This window comes from Grammomys surdaster, unplaced genomic scaffold (assembly GCF_004785775.1).
Source record: "Grammomys surdaster isolate TR1022 unplaced genomic scaffold, NIH_TR_1.0 126158, whole genome shotgun sequence".
In the NCBI taxonomy this organism is placed as follows: Eukaryota; Metazoa; Chordata; class Mammalia; order Rodentia; family Muridae; genus Grammomys; species Grammomys surdaster.
Window position 1 is genome coordinate 7,233,388 of NW_021620966.1, and position 23,699 is coordinate 7,257,086.

The 23,699-nt window shown below is 34.1% G+C and overlaps 1 protein-coding gene across 4 annotated transcripts in view; it reads left to right on the top strand.

The window, feature by feature from the left end:
- The window catches only part of Col11a1 (collagen type XI alpha 1 chain), a 198,833-nt gene that overhangs the window by 115,713 nt on the left and 59,421 nt on the right, over positions 1-23,699 (top strand). For all 4 annotated transcript variants that reach the window (XM_028757393.1, XM_028757395.1, XM_028757392.1 and 1 more), the window contains 9 exons: positions 1,100-1,153; positions 3,145-3,252; positions 5,952-6,005; positions 11,210-11,263; positions 11,389-11,433; positions 11,551-11,604; positions 11,725-11,769; positions 16,284-16,337; positions 19,079-19,132. In XM_028757393.1, coding sequence (XP_028613226.1) covers positions 1,100-1,153; positions 3,145-3,252; positions 5,952-6,005; positions 11,210-11,263; positions 11,389-11,433; positions 11,551-11,604; positions 11,725-11,769; positions 16,284-16,337; positions 19,079-19,132 — 522 coding nt within the window. The remainder of the gene's footprint in view (positions 1-1,099; positions 1,154-3,144; positions 3,253-5,951; positions 6,006-11,209; positions 11,264-11,388; positions 11,434-11,550; positions 11,605-11,724; positions 11,770-16,283; positions 16,338-19,078; positions 19,133-23,699) is intronic.

Below are 23,699 nucleotides of genomic sequence, written 5' to 3' on the forward strand. Positions count from 1 at the left end.
TTTACGTAACTTTGAACACAATAAATTTCTATCTAAAATGTTATAAAAATGTAAATCCCCTTGAGTTCCGTGAAATGAAAGAAGCAGTAAGTCATCTCTGAAACTTTCAAATTTCTGGGAGAATAGCAGAAATTATTTCCATAGTCAAATTGTCTTTACCATTTGCAAAAGAATGCCCACGTTTAGCATCATCTTTCTGAGCAAGGGATGGCAAAAGTGTCAGTCTCTATATAAGGGGAACTGTGAATCTGCTTATTCCTCACCAGATAATGTGACACAGATTAGAGACCTATTTGAGACACAAGGTATTTAATGGATTCAAATTACATTAAACCATGAATACTCTTTCTTCTTTAATCATATTTCATTATTTAAAATATATTTTTAAATTTAAATCTACTGTGATCCTATTCTCCTGCTGCCCCACTTTCCTTCAGATCCTCTCCTCTTCAGTACCCTCCTAGCTTTAATTCCTTTCTCAAAAAAATCAAATATCCTCCCAAAACCAAGAAAACAAAATAAAACAATATCCAAACAGAAAACGAAACAAGGAAATCGGCACCAAATTGTAAGTAATAAAAACACAAAAAAATTATAGAGTCCCATTATATGTTGGCCAAGTCTTCCAGAACATGAGAACTTTCCTGGAGTGTTTGACCTTCCCAGTGTCACTCCATTGGAAAAAAGTGAACATCATGAGTATTCCTATGTACAAATGTGTGACTTTGGGTAAAAACATTTTCTCAAGTTCATTAATTTATGTTAATGAAAAGTATTTAAATAATTTACTTTTTGTTTAAATATTTTAAAGAAATGCTAATATTAAAAAGAAGAACTATTTTCTCTAAGAGACAGGGAAGACATAATGAATATATTTGTGAAAACTTCCGAGACTTTTACCCAATCATTGCAGAAGGATGGTAGGACTCTGGAAATATGAGAGTAGGTCAGGGATGGAACAGAGGTGGCATGGTTTCAAGACTGGAATTTATATTTCTCAGGAGCTTCTTCTAATTATTAATATTCATGTTTATATAGGTTTATTTTGAGTGATTCAAATGATTAATTAATATTTTCTTTATTCATGACATTTTTTTAGGGTGAAGATGGCTTTCCGGGATTCAAAGGGGACATGGGTCTTAAAGGGGACAGAGTAAGTAAAAAGGAACACTGTATGTTTTTGTTAAGGACTCTACTGCTGTGATAAAACACCACAGTCAAAAGAAACTTAAGGAGAAAAAGGTTTTATTTTCCTAATAGTTATAGGGAAAAGACTGTCACTGATAGAAGCTGGGGAAGAATCAAAGAAGGAGAGAAACTTGGAGGCAGGAGCTGATACAGAGGCCATGAAAGAGTGCTGCTCACTGCCTTCCTATTAATAGCATGGTCAGTTTCCTTTCTTAGTGCACCATTGTCCCAGTCGTCCCACAAACCTGCCACATCAATCTTCGATAAAGAAAATACACACCTAAAAATACACAGACCAATCTGGTGGGGGCATATCCTCAGTTGAAGTTCTTTTTTCAGAATGATTCGAGCTTGTTTCAAATCAACGTAAACACTAGAGAGCACAATGCACACATATATATTTTTTTCTTAGCATGAAATACAGAAAGCGAAGGTTAAATGAAATGTCAGAGACAGTTCACTTCAGTTCTTATGTAAAGACTGGGCAATATAATGTTTGTAGTGACAGTATAGAGCCAGTGGTTTTTTTTATATTATGTTAAATTTTATAGGAGCACAGAAATGTATCAAGATACCTATTGAGTTACTTTCTAATAAAGCCACCATGTTAAAAGCATAGATTTAATGGAGTAAGAACTTAAAACATCTGACTTTCAGTAATTTGACAGCTTTGTGTTAGATGCTAGGTGTTTTTACTCAACTATACATAATAAATATTCTTTATACATTCTTTCACTTCAACTTGGATTTAGATTTGTTTGGAGACATGACTTACTTTGTAGTTATAGGTAGACTTGCACTCACTATGCTGCTCTGGTTGGCATCAAACTCACAAAGACCATTTGCTTCTGCCTTCTGAGTGCTGAGATTAAAAGCATGAACCACCCACCATGTCTGATGTGCTTTTAAGAAAAGCTATACTTAACAGAGATTTCAGGATATGTGTACTAAATGCATTTGTTGTAGTGTTGAAGAAGTAATTATGTATTTTGAAAATGCTAGACAAGCATTCTCCTACTGAGTTATACAGGCAAATACATTTTTGATAGTCTCACCTCAACAATGAATTCATTAAGCTCTAACCTGAATATCTATATAAATTTGAGTTTCATTGTTTATGGCAGTTTCAGGATAGTATGATCAAATTAGTAGAAGAAAAGAATGTGGTTTTATTTTAAGTTTTGTGTATATGTTATGAACTCTGTTGCTTGACTGCCATAGTTTGCAACTTTTATGCATCTTAATTTTTATGATTTTCAGAATCGCAGAGTGTAAATATAGTGTTTTTACAACAGTTATATCTAGTAATAATTTATTTTGATATAGATTGACTTGGAACATGTTAAATACATTACAGGAAAGATTTATTTTGTAACTCATATAAATACACAATCTAGATGACCAAAGAAACAAACCTAAGAGTAGTTGAGATTCTTTGAAGTTCATGTGGAGGCCATCCAGGATGGGAGGCAATTGGTTTGAAATTCAGCTCCTAATGTGTTCTTACAATTTTAAAAATTCCAAAATGAAGACTTTTGTATTCTAAATGATAGTTTCCAAAACTGCTTTCTAAACTCGGTTCTTCATTCTTTCTCTGTCTCTCTCTCCCTCCTTTTCTCTCCCACCCTCTATCCCTCCTCCCCTCCCTCTCTTTCTCCCCCATTCCTTTCTCCTCTCTCTTTCATCCCACATATATGAAGCAATATGGTAGTACATATGTTACTACCAAGGTGTCACACTTTTTGAATATTAGACCACATTCAGGTATTTATTCAATAATGAAATGTTTGTTGATGTCAAACTATTTCAACTCCTTTCTCAAAAGCAGGCAACCAAGCAAACAAAACACGATGTAACAAAAAAAGAGTCAACCCTGATTCTCTAACAGACTAGAATCTCTGCCTATACATATCTGAGGTGTTGTGAATAAATACACAATGTTACTTTGCATTTCAGGGTGAGGTGGGTCAAGTTGGCCCAAGAGGAGAAGATGGCCCTGAGGGCCCCAAAGGCCGTGCAGGCCCAACTGGAGACCCAGGTCCCTCTGGCCAAGCAGGAGAGAAGGTCAGCGGTCATTTATCTTGCAGCTTATACTCTGTAGAGTGTTCTGGGTCATTATAAATGGACGTTACTAAAGCAAAGTATTTGTATTCAGTCTGTAGATCTTAGAGTAATGACAGGACACTTATTCCTGAGTTGGCCACATTTGTCTTTATGCTCCTGTCTTAGTTAAGATTTTACTGTTGTGAGCAGACACTATGACCAAGGCAACTCATAAGGACAACATTTAATTGGGAATTGGTTACAGGTTTAGAAGTTCAGTCCATTACCATCAAGGCAGGAGCATGGCAGCATCCAGGCAGACATGGGACTAAAGAAGCTAAGAGGAGTTCCACCTCTTTTTCCAAAGGCAGCTAGCAGAAGACTGACTTCCAAGCAGCTAGGGTGAGGTTCTCAAAGCCCACACTCACAGTGACACAGCTATTCCAGCAAGGCTACACCTCCTAATAGTGCCACTAATTGGCCAAGCATATAAAACCCATCACACCTCACATAGGCTAATCAGGGACAGACAGTTTTAAAACTTATCCATATTCATTTTAGAGTGTAAATGTCCTAAAAATTAAGGAAACAGTGAATGATGGCTTACTTGTTGTGTCAGATCAAACCAAATCATGTTTGTACCACAAATGAAGTGGGTGTTTTTCTTTTTGTATATAATGTATTTTCATGGGACATTAATTAAAGTATATAGATAGATATAGATATATACTAAGAAAGTATAAATAGCTTTTATATCCTGTTGATGTAATTCATATAATTTCTCATCTCTGTCTAAATATTTTTCTCCAGCAATAACTTATTTTCAGGAAAATAAAGAAATTCTATTCTTCATCATAAAATTGTAATATTTCCACCTTCACAACTTTCTGTTTTAGAAGGGAGATTTGTTGCTATCGTGTAGACACTGTGAGGACAATAATGACAGTCTGTCTCACCTGTAATCACTGATGGGCCAGTTTTTCAGGGCTCATGCTTTGGAAAGCATTGCCTTTAATGAACTGCACTGTGGAATTTAGTCATTGGGGGAAGAAATTCTAGAAAGCCAAGGTGTGAGTGCCCGATGATGATGATGATGGTGATGATGATGATGCCACCACTGCCGCCTCCTCCTCCTCCTCCTTTTTTCCCTCCCTCTTCTCCATTTTTTGATGTCTACTGTCACTTGATCAAGTTTCTTTGATGACATTCTTCTCTTCTCAGCTCTTGCATTATGTAAAAATGGTTCCAGATATTACTCTAAAGCAAGCATCGCCCTATACTTCTCCACACGTAGCATCTCACTGTTACATGCTAATTTCATGGCATTTATAACATCATCATCTAAAAGAATTCAAGTTATCTATCTGCATTCATTTTAAAAGAATTCTAAAGTGAATAAGTTTATAGAGTCTGATATTGCAATTAATATAGAATATAGATTGCTTTGTGATCACTAGAGACTTTCGTTTGCCTTGAAATTGGTGGCATAAAATCATAAAATAAGCTATGGTAGCTTAATATATCCAAGGGGACATCATTAAGAGCAAGCTTCGTAGGGTTCATTTGCATATTCTCCATGTGGGAATTGCTTGTCTATGCAGGTTCAGTTGTAACTCATACAATGTTTTTCTTTAGTCTGTAATGACAAGGTCATATGCCATGTTCTGGTCTGATTTTTTTCCAACAAAACTTGTTTTTCTTTTAAATGTTTTGTTTATATTTTAACATTGCACATATAAATTTCAGCTTGCATTTGCTTCTATATATTTTTGAAAATGGGCATTTTAAATTATGGTATTGGCTGTGCTAAGGTTTTTAAAAAGTTAATGTAAAAAGATGTTATATTATTTATTTATGATTTTGTTATAAAAACTGATGTCCAGAACTCCACAGATATTTTAGTCAATTCATTTATTTAGTTTGTGCTTGTAGTGTTTTTTGTCTTTCATTGTTTTTCTAAGGGAAGAATTACTTTGGGACTAATTTATCAGAAAAATGTCTTGAGCCACAGTATTAGTTACACATTTTTGGAATTAGTTATAATATAAATTTGTTTTAACAATTTCAGATTGAAGGATAAATTTGTTGGACCCAAAAAGTATAGTTACATCTTCAAATACCCATTTTTGAGGAATAACACTCTATGTAAATTGTCATCATTCACTAGTTCCTAATACATTCTGAATATATTAACCCAGATTTGCCCAGTATTTACAGAAATTAATTGTTTTCTTAGAATTTAACAGGAGTTACCAAACACAATTATTTAGATTTTAGTCAAAACTATTACCTAATAACTTGATTAACACTTAGAATATGATATTAGAATATGATATAAGTTACCATAAAGATTTATTTTAATTGGTGTGGTAAGTTCTGAATGTATTCCCAACTATATTAACTAACTTGCACTCATGCTTAATAAAAAGCTAGTTGCCATTGTTTATGCTTTAAGATTCACAAGTATATGAGAATTTTCTTCCCCAAGTTACAGTCTCTCCAATGAAGATGCAATAATTTATACAACAGTTCTTAAGTATTTGTAAATCATTTAAAATATATACATTGTAACAACTTTATTCTTTCATGAAAATAATGTGAGGTGAACATTTTCATTTTTTTCAAGTATTCAAATTTTTTGTTCAAGTATCCAGAAAATGTCACTGGAACAATTCTATATAGGCTGTTTATGTTTACTCTTGTGTTTTTCATAATTTTAGGGGAAACTTGGAGTTCCAGGATTGCCAGGATATCCAGGAAGACAAGGTCCAAAGGTAAAAAAATAATTTGAGCATTTTATATCTATGTGATATAGAGTTAAATTAACAATCTAAACTTAGAAACTTAGTTTCAGACATGGAGAAAAGAAAGAATAAATACAATTTTCTTCAGTTTAATACTTATCACTACATAAAAACACACTTATGAATATAATAAAACATACACACATACTCACCTGGCATGAGTGAGCTTCAGAGAGCCTTGATTATGTTATGTCTTAGAGAAATGCTGGACACAGGGTCATTATGAAAGAAAAGTTTAGTTAGATTCCTTTGATATAGTTGGAATAAGATCATATGAGGGAAGAAAACTAAAATATTTTTAGTTATATAGTAGATATTATATGGAAGATAATATTTTATTTTATTTTATTTCTATTGTCATTTGAACTATTTACCTTATGTTTATTTATTTTCTTATGTATGTATGTACGTGTGTGCTCACATCCCAAGGCACATATATGGAGGATGGGGGACAGTTCTCAGGGATCAGTTCTTTCTTTCCAGATGTAGGTTCCAGGCATCAAACTCTGGTTCCCAGGTTTGGTGGAAAGTGCCCGTAACCAGGGAGCTGTACAGCTTGCTCTTTTCCATTATTTTAAAAATATTGACTCTCGTTTATATCAACATTCATTTCCTAAGAGTTTTATAACAAATAGAACTTTTCACCATTGCCTTCTGTAAGACCAGAAGTCTGTGATTAAGATGCTGTTAGGACCATATACTCTCCAAAAACTCTAGGAGAAAATGTGTCCTGGCCACTTGCAGCGTATGCTACCTCTGGGAGTCTTGGGCTTGAGGATTCATCCTTCCAAGCCTTTCAGTTTTGTATGTTCTTTTTGTTCATCCCTTCCCACCTGTGTCTACAAGGAAACCCACTTGTTTTTGGATTTAAGAAATGTTTGTGTAATCCAGGATTTTTTGAAGATTTTTAATGTATTTACATCTTATTATATGCTTTTCAGTCAATAAAAGTGATGCTACAGGCTTCAGAAGTTTTTACTTGCTTTTATGTTTTGGTGTGCATAGTGCCATCAACTGTACTGTTCAATTTTGTTTGTGATATTGAAATACTTATAAACCTTTGAATAATAAAATAACTTTATGATAGTCTGATTATTTTGAAACATGAAATTTTTTTCAGGTTATAAAAACAGCCATTGACTAGCCTTGATATATTGACTAATTATTTTGATAGCTATAGAATTTAAATGTAAACTTTAATTTTTGGATAGTTATTCTCTTTTAAAAGATGGTACCTTGCTATACAGTCTATGGTAGCACAGAACTCCCAGTCCTCCTGATTCTGTCCCAGTGTGCTTGAATTACAGGCATGTATCATCATACTTAGCACATCATTTTAAGTATATGTACATGAGATGTATCTCTATATTAATATGTTTTCTTAACTTTTCTAAGTTATCCACTAAGCAACTAAGTATAAGATATACAGGAAATTCTAATTATGCTACAGCCTCAAGCAAGTGTTAATAAACTTCATAGATAACCACAGTGGGTGACAAAACTTCTGCAACTTGTCAACTGAATAACAGTTTTCACCCATTTTCAGATACAGAGTATATTAGGCTTGCCATGTGATTTGTTTATCATGTTTCCAAAAAGTCATTTATTTTTATTCAATAAGATGTAGTTTTAAAATTATACAAGAGTCATTAAAATGATTTTCAGATTTAAAATGCTAGTCATTTCTTTTCCAACTCATTTCTAATATATTGCTCTGAATCCCAATTACACTCTTTTCAAATATTAGGAATTCACCACAGTTATATCTGTAGAAATCCATTTGTTGCACAACCCAAATCCATAAACTATTTCTATTTTATGTTGTGAATTCTCCATCTGCTTACTAAGATGCATAGCAATCATGATATTCTTTCATTTTGATTTAAAAATGATAGGAAATAGCCATAATATCATTTAAATGAGCACAATTGCATCTTATGAGTTTATATGAAATTATGATGTGTTCCATTTTGCTGGCATCAATTCTTTTATCAGTATTCTCTGAATTCTTACTATTACAATGCAAGAGCTTTCAAAAGGAAAATTCTTGTTCTCAAAGAGAGACGATACTTTAATCTCAATGCCTGCGCTTTAAGCGTCTCCATATCATACCACTTTTCCTCATAACTTCAGTTGTTTGTCAGTGATAAGAATATATCTCTATCCCCACCTTTGCAAGATTAGAATCACCATGGCCCTTCTATACTTAGAGAAGGGAGGAGATGTCAGGGGCAGCCTTGCTTATACATTGAAGGCCTAAAATCAGCCATAGACCTAAAATCAGCAATAGGTCTGACATACTTGCATGCTAACACAAAGTCTCGGGTGTCTGTGGAAAAACACTGAAACAGATGCCTAGAAGCTATTGTAAACAGGCAGCTTTTGTGGAAATTTACCAGCCTGAGTAGTCATAGACCTTGTAAATAGGTAGCCTTGGTGGATAGTACCAACTTAAATAAGGACAAGTGAATCATAGGCAGAGTCATAGTGACCTGTCCCCTGACTTCACCCAGAGGATACCCTGTTTTGAAAGATATCTGCACTTCCCTTGAACACTTATGCTCCAGTGTCATCCCGTTCCCCACGTCCTGCCTTTTTGTGTTTATAACCCCTGTGTGAATAAGTAAAAATTACAATTTGATTTAATAATAAAAAAAGAACGTCAAAAAAAAAGAATATTTGATGTTAAATTTAAAACAAATATTGTGTCACATGACAGATCAAAGAGAGCATTAGCTGTTTTTTCCTACATGGAAGCTTGTGAAATTTTAGCAGACATTAGTATTTCAAGGAAAAAAAAATCAACTTTGGCTGCTAAATGTAAGTACTGTAAGGCCTTTAGTTAAACATTCCAATATCTTAGAAGCAAAATCAGCTGGAAAGACAAACCACCAATGCAACAAAAGGTGATAATTGTTTCAGAACTTAAGGTTTATTATAAAGTAGAATACTTTTATTCTTAAACAGTATACAAAATAGTTTTGAAATTTTTTTATTTATTAACAGAATAATTTCAGCACTCACTTGGGTGTTGATGCCTTTTATTCACTGTTTTTTGATATTTTAAAGGCAATAAATGTGTATTATGTACTTTGTTGATGACACCTTATATGACAAATGGATGGGTTGGGCATTTTTCAGTGTTTTCCCACATACCATGTAAAAATAATATAAAGACAAATATTAATATTAAGAAAAATTTTAATAGTTTCATTTTAAATAGCATAGTTATCTATTCTGATCAGAGCACTGGTATTTGTTTATATATAAAATTTAAGTAATGTATGTCATTTACATACTAGATCACACTTCCATGTTAAACTTTTAGTCATACAGTAACTAAGAGATATAACTTACAGTGCTTATGAAGGCAAAGAAAGTGAAAGTTTCAAATCCTTATAAATTATAATATGTAGAATTTTCCTCTCCATTTAAAATTTATTTATTATTTGCTCTCAAGTGAATCATAAAATACCTCTATAGTAAACACAAAACATTGAAAATCAAATCATACAAGCAAAACTCTATACCTTTTACATCATTATTTGACCCAGTACTGAAATGGAATATCACAATCTTCTTGACTAGCTTGTTTGCTAAATATAAAATATTTGCTACATTAAAGTGGCAACAGAGTTCATTCCCTTCTTTAGGGGTATACAGGTGAATGTTCTTTTGTCCATTCAAACTTCCACCTTCTAATTTTTCTCCATCAATAAGTGTGGGTCATCTGTAGAGGCCTGTGATAAGATTTCTAAGTCTCTGTCTGAGAGGTTTTCAGTTTCAGAAAGTCTGAAGTGATACTTCTAATTTCTAAAAGCATTACAGTAGATTGCAATTTATTTTGGCTATTTATCACTTTGAATACATTATTTTGGGGAGAAATCCAACGTAAAGAAGTTGCTTTAAAATACAATAACAAAGAAATCAAAGAATGTTGATGTACCCCCTTAATCTGTAGAGATGTGTGTAAATTGTAAAAGTCTGCTGTTCTCTCAGCTAGGCATCTTACACAATTCTGAATTTCACACATGCAATGGATTAAATAAGAAATACAGATCTTTGAAAATCATCCACCACACACACCAGTTTTAGGGTAATATTTAGAAAATTTTGGAAAGGGGTTTAAAAAATCTATCTTCTTTCTTTCTTTCTTTCTTTCTTTCTTTATTTATTTATTTATTTATTTATTTATTTATTTAATAAGGATATAAACTTGCTTGGATAATGGTGAAAAATCTCTGAGATAAGTTTGGGCATATGTGCAATATGAAATATAGGGATTTTATTATTGGGATTGAGTTATATTTCACTAGCAAAATATAGCCATTTATGTTAAGTGCACTTATGGGCTTGTTACATTTCTAAACGATCATTGTTTGTTATCTAATATTTTCACTTTACATCCCACATTTCTTTACTGATGAAGGCTGAACTTCCTGTTTCTGATCTCTCACAAGCTTCAAAGTATTACGATGTATTAGTAGATCATTGCTCTTCTTGCAACGTCAAAATTGCCTCAGAGTACAAGACATCACCTTGAATAAGATAGGAATTAAGGTGTTTGGGATACAAAACAGCGTTTTTTGTCTTCCTTATGTTACCAAGCAAATGTGATGATATTCAAAACCAGTTAGAAAATGTAAATAAAGCTTTTCATGTTATATGATATAATAAAGTTTAAAAATAAAAATAGTTCTGTTGAAGAGGTATTTGTACAAATGTATTAACATTAATTAAGGACACATATTTTAGGTTGTTCCTGCACTTTATAGAAATATGACTTACTTTTAGAGTTGGAGAAACTGTATGAACTATTAAAATATAATCTATTTTTCAAAAAATATTCTTTAACTTTTATTTAATAAGAAGAAATGCAGTTTAATATTTTAGTTTTAAATTTAATGCTTCTCTTTTATCAATTCATGCTTGCAGGATTTCAGATGACACTGTAAGTTCACTTTCAAATTCAAGAAGGGACCTTGTGTATTGATTAAAACACAATTGTTTTTAAAGATCATAATTTTTTTTATTATAAGTTTCCAAAGCAAGTACATGCTGTTTCCTTAAATACTACCATTGATGACCAAATCAGTGTTTTCCAAAATAAATGGAGCTCCTGGCATGAAGACGGAAATTATCATATTCATTGATGCTTATTTTTCTTCTTTCAGGGATCCACTGGATTTCCGGGATTTCCAGGTGCCAACGGGGAGAAAGGTGCCCGGGTATGGTGCATAAGTATTTTGTCCCAAGATGACTAGTGAACATGTCCCTACTTGAGTCCCTGTTTTTCATCTCCATTTTACTGTGACACACTACACACTGAAATTCTTTGAACTGTCTTTGTCAGGGAATTGCTGGCAAACCAGGCCCCCGGGGACAGCGTGGTCCAACGGTAGGTACTTTGTTTTACTAGTGAATTTTTACTAGTGATTTACGTTTTGGTGTTAGTTTCTCACCTTTTTTGAATTTACTTGGCACTGGTTCAGTTTTTTTCTCTTCTCTTATGTAGGGTCCTCGAGGTTCTAGAGGCGCCAGGGGTCCCACGGGAAAACCTGGGCCAAAGGTATCATCTGAACTTTTTCTGATTTGTGTTGTAAATCCTTGTGAAGGAAAGAAGGATGCGTGGCAGAATCGTTTTAGGCTCTCTTTTCACACTTTTCCTTCTTTCTCATTTTGTTGCCAGGGAACTTCCGGAGGTGATGGTCCTCCCGGCCCTCCTGGCGAAAGGGTACGTATAGCACAGCCAGATAATGCACAATGTAAATGAATACGTTAGTAAGCATTTAAATTCTGCAAAAGGGTACATAAGTCTACAGGACACATTCACCTACAGGTTCTTAGTCTTTATAATTCCTTTCCCCTGCCAATTTAAAATCTTGCTAGGTGAGATGCAAACAGTTTTATAGAAATGAGAAAAACAATGTGTATAGTTGGCTGGAGGTATAACATTCCAACAAAATTAGAGATGCTATTTGAAATATACTTTGATGCCTATGCTTCCCCTACTTTCTCTGTTAGTGGTCAATTTGTCTCCGGAGCTGGCAGTAACATTATGTTGGCAAAATGCAAGTACCAGTAGCCGTTAAGTCCCGATCAATATGCATTCAAAACAAGATAAAACATCTATTCCAGTAAATAAAATAAAAACTATTTAGTAAATTAATTTTCAGTTGATATAAAGCAAAGCCAAATATAGATGAACAACCAGGAGCTTGGTTTGACTGCTTTGGCAAGAGAGAACAAGCATTATTAGAGAAACATTTTTTTGAAAGCCATCATCTTGCAAGAAGAATCTTGAATTTAAAAGTTTATATCACATCAAAAATGATTTTAATCAGTCTTAGTTTTATATAGTGTCTTCATATATTATTAAGTTAAGTTTATGTCATTTTGTAGATCTTGCGGGTGTAAGATGTACAAGTCTGTGTGAGTGTGTGTGAATGAGACTGTAAAATATGTGTGGATGTTAGAGGACAACTTCTGAGATGTTTTCTGGCTTTTCACAATTTTTTTTTGAGTCGTGTTCTCTTTATTATTTTTCTGCTCTGTGTGCTGGGTTATTTGGCCCAGGTGAGTCCTAGGATTCGTTTGCTGGAGCTTTCCATCTCCCTGTGGGAATAGTGAGATTACAGGTGCAGACTCTGGTGTCAAGCTTTTTTATTAGAGGTTGTGTGGCTAAAATGGAAGTCTGTGTTTGGGATGTCTTCCCAACACAGGTTTTCTACATTTTCATTTGTAACTTGGAAGTTGATGAGTCACAAACAGAAAACGGAAACACCTCTGATAGATAGCGGGAACTGATCATGAGAATTTGAATTTCTAAACAAAAGGTGAAGTGAAATTTAGGCTCTATTTGTAACAAAATTAAAAGAAAAGAATAAGCATTTAATTAAAGTTTCTTTATGGTCTAGTTCATATTTATTTAAATTACTCATCACATGTTTTTCTCTCCACAAGAATTATTTTCCAAATTAAGTACATTTTTCTCACACATTTTGAATTCGGAAATAATGTATGCATTTGATATATTTGATGGTTCAAGTAATGTTAATAAAAAGATATACTTAGTTTAAATGGATGAATCATTAAGTTAATAGAACAGTTTAACAAGTCATGTTAACAAATGAGTTTTATTATGCTTTAAAGAATCAATGAAAGTACATCCTGATTTGCAAAATAGCATGATTAAACAACCTGAGTACTTGAGAAAAGACATCAATGCAGACAGTCTACATTTTGAAGATAAGAATGAAGGGTTTTTTGTTTGTTTGTTTGTTTGTGTTTGTTTTTTGTTACTTTGTTTTTCTCTCAATTTGTAACCTAGAATGACTGATTTCTAATAAAGTTATTAAATTATTCAGTTTCTACATAGGGAGAACATATTACTGCTTTTGTATGTGGTAAACAGCACATATATGCATATTTTCTCCCTATTTACTGGCAGGAAATTTAAATATTATTTACTTATTTTGTATGTGTTTTTTAGATTAATTTTTAATTAGCATGTAAAGTATTAGATCTATTTATGACATTTTAAAACATAGTTTGTGTTTAACATCCACGCACAGCTTAGAACAAACAACACCAGACCAAATGGTTCCAAAGAGGGGGTGGGTTGATTCAGGGCAGAGAGCAAGGTGGGGGGAGAGAAATAGGAGAAGATGGCAGAGGAAAAGGGAGAGAGAGAGAGGAGAGAAGTGGAGGCTGGCCATGACCATGTGGAGAGAGGGGGAATGGAAAGGGGAGAGGGGAAGGGACAGAGAGAAGCTAGAGGCAAGAGAGCAAGAGAACAAGAGAATAAGAGAGAGAGGAGGAGGCAAGCAGCCCCTTTTATACTGGGCAGGCCTACCCGACTGTTGCCAGGAAGCTGTGGGGAGAGCATACCCAACTGTTGCCTGATAATTGTGGAGGTGGAGCTTAGACAGAATACTAACAGTTTGTTTTTGTTGACCTAACCTTTTTTTATCCACACCTCCCTCTTCCTACTTTGTACCTATCCTTACACAATAATATCTTATCTGTTTCTTTGTCACAAGTATCGTGTAACCCATTCCTCAGCTCCTGTTTTCCACCTGCTATAGTCCCAGGTGACCTAGTAGCCAGTCCTGCATACATGTACAGAAAAGTAACACTAAATGGGCTCTAACAATAAATAGATTGTGTGCACGTGTGTGTTTGTGGGTGTGCATCTGTGCATTAGTCATTATAAAAGAGGTCATAAGCTGGAAATGCAGTACGAGAAATGTGAGAAGTTGCAAGAGGAATAGGAAGAGCAAAATAGGGATGGAGAGATGGCTCAGCCTTTAAGAGCACTTGACTGCTCTTCCAGGGATCCTGAGTTCAATTCCCAGCAACTACATGGTGGCTCACAACCATCTGTAATGGGATATGACACTCTTCTCTGGTGTCTCTGAAGGGAGTGACAGTGTACTCACATAAAATAAATAAATATTTTTTTAAAAGGAAGGGCAAAATATTGTAAACACATTAATCATGTATGATTCACAAATAATTATAAACTAAATAAAGATCTTAGTCTTAAATGAATTTTTAACAAAACCTTAAGTCTCCATGTAGATTTTGAATAATTGTTTCATGTTTTAAGAGGATAAATTATTAATTCTTAATATTCATTCAGTGGAGACTTCATACCTTTATTTTTTCTTTCTTTCTTTCTTTCTTTCTTTCTTTCTTTCTTTCTTTCTTTCTTTCTTTCTTTCTTTTACATTCCATGAGCTTCCCCTCTTCCCAGTCTTCCTCCTACAGTTCCTCATCCTTTGCTTTTGATTATAATATAGATACTGTAAATATCTAAAGCTTATATTTATTTGTGATTTAGGATTAAAATGCTATTGAAAAGTTTCTTGTGAATACACAACTGATAACATAAAAAGTAAAGTATTTCAGTAAGCTGTTTTCTTGCTTTGCAAACAGTAAATTTAATATTAATCTTATTACACAAGAATATGAATATATATATATATATATCTCCCATTTTGAATGTCTTCATTTGATGCTTGGCAAGTCTAGGCTTAACTTTTACCAATCCATTTTCTCCATACTAAAACAATTACTATAACTGGATGGACTTTATGCATTTTAGAGATGTGCAAATAAGAACCTGTATAACTAATTACATATCAAGCTAGGAGTATATATTCTATTGGGGTAGAGTGTTAATAGGAATAATTATAAAGTTCATCTTATCTTGTGTATTAAATAGTGTAATGCAGAGAACAACGCTGATAAACAACAGAATTCTTGCCCGAGCATGTTTGGTAGGGCTAAGAATACGGCAAAGCTTTAGTAATGATCATATATGCTTCCTTTTATCTGTGTATTACTAGAGACAGAATTCTTTTGAAGTACATTGGAGTTTTCACTATGGAGATTGATTGAGACTTCATGTAATATCTCTCTTTATAAATGCTTGCAACCTATATTAAAAGAATATATACTGTGAAGCTCCTCCTACAGATGGATATGCTCTATTCCTTTTGTTAATTATTTTTATTTACTTAAATTGTTCTTCGACAAGTTTCATATGATTGCATAAGGCATACTGGCCAGTCTCCCATAGCTCTCCTCCTAGCTTCATCCCACTTCTGTTTATCATCCCATCCTCACAAACTACCCCCTCATTTTTGTGTCTGTGTTCCCTTTGTCACCCACTGTGAGGAGCTAGCTTGTCTATGTTAATTTTGGTTTGGAGCTGTCTCTTAGCACCTGCTAGCTCAGCAGGGTATACAGTGTAAAGAGTGTGAATCTCAATCTCCCAGATTCTTTCAGTAGCCCATAGTTCAGTCAGGAGCCACCCAATGAACCCATCTGTCTTTCATGTTTGACTGTTGTCAAGGCCAGTATTGTATGTCCCAGCTGACCACACTTGCTTGATAATACTTATAAGGTTATTGATGAGTCTACTTCCTGTCCTCTCTCAGTATTCCCCAAAACCATGAACCAGATGTATACATCTTGTGTAGGAATATTAGCATTTCATATAAACTGTAAATATTCACAGTTCTCTTGAGATAAGAATACTGGTGTGATGTTCAGTTTCTCATAGTTAGAAATCATTACAGTTCTAGGTTAGACTGGTCACACTATTGCCATGTTTTAATGACTAAGATGGGGAAATTCATTCCTCTAGTGTTTTTTTTTCTGACAAAATGAACCACAAAGCATACAAACATATCCTTGAGGATTTATTGTTAAATTTTCTCTAATGCTTTTTGTTTACAGGGCCCTCAAGGACCTCAGGGTCCAGTTGGATTCCCTGGACCAAAAGGCCCCCCTGTAAGTGTAACATATTCTCTTTTGCTTTATTCAATAATATTTTAACAAAACATTGGACTCATTTTTCTCCAGATCTTTCAGACTATTCTTGACTGTCTTCAGTAAACTTTGCATAATTGATCATGCACTTATATTCTTTACCAGGATGCATTAGAAATGCAGTAATGATGTCACACTTAAGTGTACAGTTTGATTGACGAGATGTCACTTTAAGCAGAATTACCCTCTCTTCCTACCTCTGCCTCTCTTTCTCCCTATTTCCATTCTTCCCTCCTCCATCTCTCCTTCCCTCCCTCTCTCCCTCCTTTCCTCTCTCCATCCATTTTTTGTTAGTTCTTTCCTTTAAGATGTGGTCTCAACACTATAATATAGGCTTTTCTGGACTCTTCTCTTTCCTCCTGTTTCTGTCTCCCAAATATTGAAACTCCAGGCTAAGAATCAACTGAATACAGCTGTCTAATATGATTTTTACCACATTTTGTTAATTTATAGTTATATAATTTAAGAACCAGTATTAAGATTTGTAACTTTACTATCATGTTGCATGTAATTCTGTTTTCAGGAGAATCCAAACTCACTGTCAATTAGAAGGAGGGAGACATCTTTAAGCAATTACTAGTGTTATCGAAGAGGCCCATGATGAATATGCAAACCTTCATGTAGATTTCAAAATCAGTGTTATGAAACTCATTTTTCTCCAGATCGTTCTGGAGAAATTAGTTGGTTTTATTTTATTGATTAGTAATGTAGAGTCAAAACAGTTATTTCAGATATATTGCATAATTTGGAAATGTGTACTTACTTCAAGGCAAAGCTAGATGATATTGCTTTTTGGCCCATTAACTCTATTCCTCCAACTCTCTAGGAACTCCATTAAAAGCCATCATGTGTTCATTCCAAGATATAATCATTTAAATCTAAAATTACTATCTCTAAAGATGATCATTTTGCTAATTTAAAAATAATTTGTACCAGTAAAGAGCAAGGAACTTCCTGCCTACACTCATAAGTTTATCAAGAAACAGGAATAGGTCTCTCACTTATTACTGTGCCCATATTTAATGACATTTTAGTCTCCTGAGAAAGAAGCCAGGTACATGTATTATTCTTCATGTAACATTGCATTAGTCTGAAAACTTTATAATGTTCTCAGATTGATAAGACATTTCTCCATCTGTGTTAAAACAGTGGTGATATAGAAGCATTTTAGTATGCTTTTTTTGCAAAGCTGTAACTAGATAAATCTACCAGGAATTAAGTATGTGTTTTTGAGCCTTTCTAAGCTATAGGCAATGCAGCACACTTCATTACTATACACCTAATGGCTAATGAAGAGGTAACTGATACATTCATTTAAAAGACAATAAAAGTTATTTTACAAAATGGGTCCTTAACAGCTCCTCATTCATGCTTTGTGGGTAAGGCTGGCAGTGGAATCATCTTCCTGGTCTTGAACACAATAAAAACTGTCAGCAAGCATTGATCATATGAACTGTCATTTTAAAGTAAAGGTGCTAACTCACAACACATCCTAAGTGTCAAGATGGAAGGGATCAGGGAACAGAAATTGTTTGGAACACTGCCAGAGGCAGCCCAGAAGTGTGCCAGCCATTCTAGTAGTCAATTCGAAGTGGAAAAAACGATGACCATGAATGTGTTCTTTTTGAGTCAAAGACTTTTTTTCAAACTGGCTAGCTATTAGATGTATAAAAATAGACCTTTGAAGATAACATCATTTAATTAATTAACAGTAGCAAGGGGGTGGTATGCTAGACATTAAAAATATCTTGATTAAAATGACTATATACCTTCATTTATTCAGAATAGAGAAACTGTTTTTATACACCTACTAAATGTATTTTGAAAAGCAAACTGACACGGAATGGCTTCTGAGAGTGTAGTCTGTAAGGCTATTGAAAGAACCAGTCAGTCACTATTAAATATTTAGAATGTAGAGTCCTTTCAAAGCGGCTTTTAGAAAAAAATCTTTTCATTGATTCTGCAATTTTTTTAACCATTTAGTTAATTGCTTCATTTCTTTCTTCAGACATGGCAAACAGCCCTTATATAGTAACATTTTCTCTAGCTTTCATAAGTATTTTACTTCTCAGAGAGTATGTCAACAAAAACCTAAAGTACATTTATTCCTGATGACTTTTAGAACCGAACATTAGTGGTTTATTTTGTTTGTTTGTTTGTTTGTTTGTTTGTTTTTGTTTTTTTGTGTACTTGAAAAAGTTTGATAGATAAAATGACAATAGTTATGCAAGTTAGCATTTCTTCTTCATTTTTGTCAGAAACTTGATGACCACTAGAGGTCACTAGAGGTCACTAGCTTCATCTCTTATCCATATTCAATTGTGAATGGATCTTTGAAACAGAAAACAGGGAAAACAAATTTTATTGTCAAGCACTGAATAACTGTTCTTGCTGAAGTAAAACCACAAACTTATGCATATATGTTCTTAAAATGCAGATGCATATGAAAAAAATTTTATTGAAATGTAAAGTGCCCTGTATACAGTTCCTCCAGATTTTCCAACAGTTCTCCAGATTTCCCATTTTCTGCTTTTTATCACAAAATGAGTGTGTATGAAAATCAACTAAGTATCACTTGATATAAAGATAAAACCATCAATATACAGTTTGCTATAAATATAAGATGGTTCCCTTGTTACTCTTGGGCTATAACACGGGAGCAGTATTCATGAGACCTGATTATTTAATGTTTGTTATTCCAGGGCCCTGCTGGTAAAGATGGGCTACCAGGACACCCTGGGCAGCGTGGAGAGACTGTAAGTGACTCCAATTACATTATTATTATTATTATTATTATTACTATTGGATTGAAATTTTCTGTCTCTCAGATTATACAGTTTCAAAAGAACCTCTTTTGTTATTAACAGTTAAATTGTCAGTTGAAAACTGGTGGAATGGATTGCTTTCTTCCTTTTCTTTTTTCCTTTCCTTATTTTTTACTGTACTGTGACATGATTTGTGATGTACTGTCCCACTCAATCTTATTGTGTTCTATTTATCCACAGTGTAGTTAACTTTTTTCTGTTTTAATTTTCTTTTTGTCTTTTATTGGAAAAAGATTTTTTTCTCATACAATATATCCTGATGATAGGTTCTCATTTATGTCTCCCAGTTTCTTCCCACCTCCTCTCCCCTCCAAATCTGCGTCCTTTCTATTTCTCCTTAGAAAAGAACAGACATCTAAGCGCTAACAATAAAACCTGACAAAATGAAATATAATGAGATAGAATAAAATCATCCCACAGAGGCTGGACAAGAAAACTTCACAGAAGGAAAGGAGACCTAAGAGCAGCCACAAGAAAAAGAGACCCACTGGTTTACATACTCAGGAATCCAATAAAAATACTAGACTGAAAGCTATAATATATGCATACAACAGCTGCTGTAGACCTGTACAGTCCCTCTGCTTATTGCTTCAGCTCCATGATCTTAAGTGTCTTGCTTAGTTGATTTACAGGGCTTTGTTGTAAAAATCGCTTTTGTTTCCCCAGATGAAGTGATGAGAGGATAGCTGTGCCCAAGCTATGTGAAAAGATGGAACTTTTCCTTTTGTGTTCTACCTATGCCTAAGACTGGAATCATCTAGCCTCTGTACAATCTAATCTTCCAAGCTAACTGGTTCAATCTGGCTGCCTCTCTCAGCTTCTGACTGAATAGCTCTGCCTGCCCTCATATCACTATCGCTATCTATCTATCTATCTATCTATCTATCTATCTATCTATCTATCATCTATCTATCTTTCTATCTATCTGTTGATCGCTGAGCAATCTATCGATCTATCTATCTTGCTGATCTTAAGTAGCCTCTCTTTACTGTTTCTTCTCCCAATGGTTGGCCCTATCCTATCTCTGCTCGTTCTGTTTAATCTATCTCTGATTCGACATGTTGCCTCTCAATTAGATGTCACTTTCAAATATGGCTTCTACATTTACCTTCATTATTTGGGATTAAAGTTGTGTACTAAGGTTATGTTTCAGTCAGAGGGATTAAAGATATCTCACTCCAGCCAGTTCACATAGACTTAGAAGATCTATAGATGTGATCATTTGCCAGAGCAGCGATATTACTAGATTAAAATTCCTCAATATTTGTTCTCCTGGTGTCCGTCCTCCTGTATGGTTTTTACAATCTCCATGGAATTCCCTGAGCTCTCAGAAGAGGGATTTGATAGAAACCTCCCATTTAGTGTCTACATAATGTTTGGCTGTGAGTTTCTACATCTGTTCCCATCTGAGACCTCTGAGCCTTTTATTAAAATATTTTAGCAAATGCATAAATAGACCAAGGGTTGACCTTATCAAGTTCACTTGGAAAACTAGGATGCTTGTTACTATGATTTTTATTGTTACTATTAGCATTCTAAGAATGAGCTAATAGTGATGGTCTTCTATCTGAAATACCTCCACAAGATAGCCATCTGGGCCCTTCCACTAAAGTCTGTTCATAGATCCATCCCATCGAAACCTCTCAGTTCTCATTAATCTAAAAACAACATACATAACATACATAACAACATAAGTTCCATACATAAAGCAGTGTGATTCTATTGGAGTTAGAGAATGAGGTATTTTCTGAAATGAGAATTGTAAGGAAATAATTGACTTGAAAATATGCTTCATGTCTAATAGGAAAATGTAGGTAAAACATTATAACTTGATTTGTATAGTCTGTGAGAAATACAATTGTCACCTAATGGAGCAGCTTTCCTTATGTTGAAATTCTTGGGCTCACAAAGCTCCCCTGGTGAGCTGCTGTGTTTGTTTATTTCCTTATTGTGTTACTCTTAAACTCCATGTCTATCTAGCTCAGTGGGTTGTTATTCTCATCAGAAATCTTCCCTGTTGGTCATGATTTCTTGGAATCAATCATTGGATCTCACAGTTAGTTAATTTTATTTAATTTTCTTGTGGAAAACAGGACTCAGACTACCTTTGACTATTTTGTAAAGCACCCCGTTACTGCATTTTGCTAACATTAAAAGATATTTTACAATTGGATGCCAATGCATCATAACAATGCTGAACTGTTTCCTGCAGTGAGAAAAGTTTTCTTTTCATTTCAGGAGAAATGTAATTCTTGTCTTAGTCACCATCTCATAATTCTTGATTTAAGGAGTCTTAGTTTTTACCCAGAATGTTTAGTCTAAGTTTTCCAAAAGCATATCAAGAAATACATATTGGGAACAAATATAAAAATTTACTCTTGGAAATGCTATCTCTTGAGTTAGAAGTTAATCTCTAAAAATAACACTCACTGAAATCTGTCAAGGCACTCTTACTCAAATCTTGCAGCCAACAGTTTTACCAAAGACATTGGCCTCCAGAGAACAACTCCAAAGTACTTCTAAAGTGTCTTTTGAAGAATCAGTAGCTAGAGAATTAATAATTAAATTTCCCCCATTTCTAAATTTAATCAAAAGTGGTAGTTTGAGCATGATGAAAATATATTGTATGAAATTCTCATAAGAAATAATTTTAAAAAATACTTGCCTCCTGCAAAGAAGCCATATCATATAAAACATGAAAAAGTGAAACAAGAAAAAAAAAAACAGCACATTAGTTAAGGCTTCCAGGAAGTTTGTATCTGGTATGCTCTCACAGACAGAATTAGTTTTAGAGAATTGTATCAGGATTTCCACTTGTAAGAGAACAGTGAGTAATCATATAGCTAGAAATTAACTGTATATACATATACACATATATACATATATATGTTTATTTTGACTATAATTCAACAATTTCCTGTAGAAGAATTAGAATCTAAAGTGGTGATTCTTTGTTTTATATGTGTTTTCTTATTGCAAGGACTAATTTATTTTGTTATATTTGTAATTTTTGTCGGTATTTATTACTCACTCTCACCATGATTGCAGCCTCCCTTCTCTCCTCCCAGTGCCTCCCTTAAAAAAATCTCTTCCCCTACACCTCCTTCCCTTAATCTCAGAGAAGGGGAATTCCTCCTTGGGTGCCACCAGACCTTGAGACTAATAGAACTGGGCATCTCCTCTCCTGCTGAGGCCCAACCAGGTAGTCCAGTTAGGGGAAGGGGATGCAATGGCAGGCAACAAATTCAAAGAGAGCCCCAATTCCAATTGTTAGAGGAAAATATGAACACCAAGCTGCATTTTTGCTACAAATGTGTAGGGGGCCTAGCTCCAGCCCCTTAATGCTCTTTGGTTGGTAGTTCATTCTTTGTGAGCCTCCATGGGCCCAGGTGAGTTGATTCTGTAGGTTTCCTTGTGTTGTCCTTGACACCTCCAGCTCTCTCAATTCTGTATCACAACTCTTCCACAAGACTCCCTGAGCTCTCCCTGATGTTTGGGCATGAGTCTCTGCATCTGTTTCCATCCACTGCTGGATGAAGCCTCTACAGTAAAAAAAAATCCTTCAAATTACATTTTGATGTCTAATATATTGAAGTACCCCCTTTTATTGGTGGTGGGGTTATCCAGTAAAAACTATAAATAGTTTCTTATATCTTAAAAAGATACATATTCATGTGAGGGCCACTTTCAAATTTGGTATTTACCATAAGATGAATTTAGTTTCTTTGATATCTGAATAGAAATATTATATATTATATTTTGCTTTGCATTGGAACAGATTTTCTAATTACTCATTAATGTATGAAATTAATATGCATTCTCAGAGAATTTGGAAAACATTCACTTACCTTTAAATGCTCTGTAATTAAACCTAATCAGTTTTATTGTATGCGAATGTGAAATAAGAAAACTCCACCTTGAATTGTAACAATTTTGCTAATTTTATTTTATTTACATGATCAGATGTTAAACTCATTAGTTATTTGTGCATGCTCTGAAGTTTTGTATGGGCAGGCATATAGACAGTACTACCTGCCAGCTGTCTCTATACTGTTGAGTTAACAGCCATGTTAGCTCAAAACTTGTGTGTAAGTTTTCAATTCTCCACTCTTTCCTCAAGGGAACATGGACTTTACTCAATTCATTTTAACCATTTGTTACTTCATTAATTTTTAGTATGTAGTTATTTTCTTGCACTACAAAGACAAAGACTTCATAAAATATTGTTTATAAAGGCCAGAAATAATATGTTTCCCTTCAAATCAAACTTAATTGATTGAAAATTTGGAGAAGGTAATGTAGACCTCAGGAATGGGTACATAGAAATAGGCAGCACATGGCTATTTCAAAGAGAGAAAGGCCAGAAGACCGATATAGTTCAAATCCAGGAATTTTTCCAAAGAAAACTGTACTGTAGTAGCTGTAAGTTGATACTATGTTGGTGGTGGTTCTAGATGATGTGGACAACTGAGTGATTTAAATTCTGACATTGTTAAGA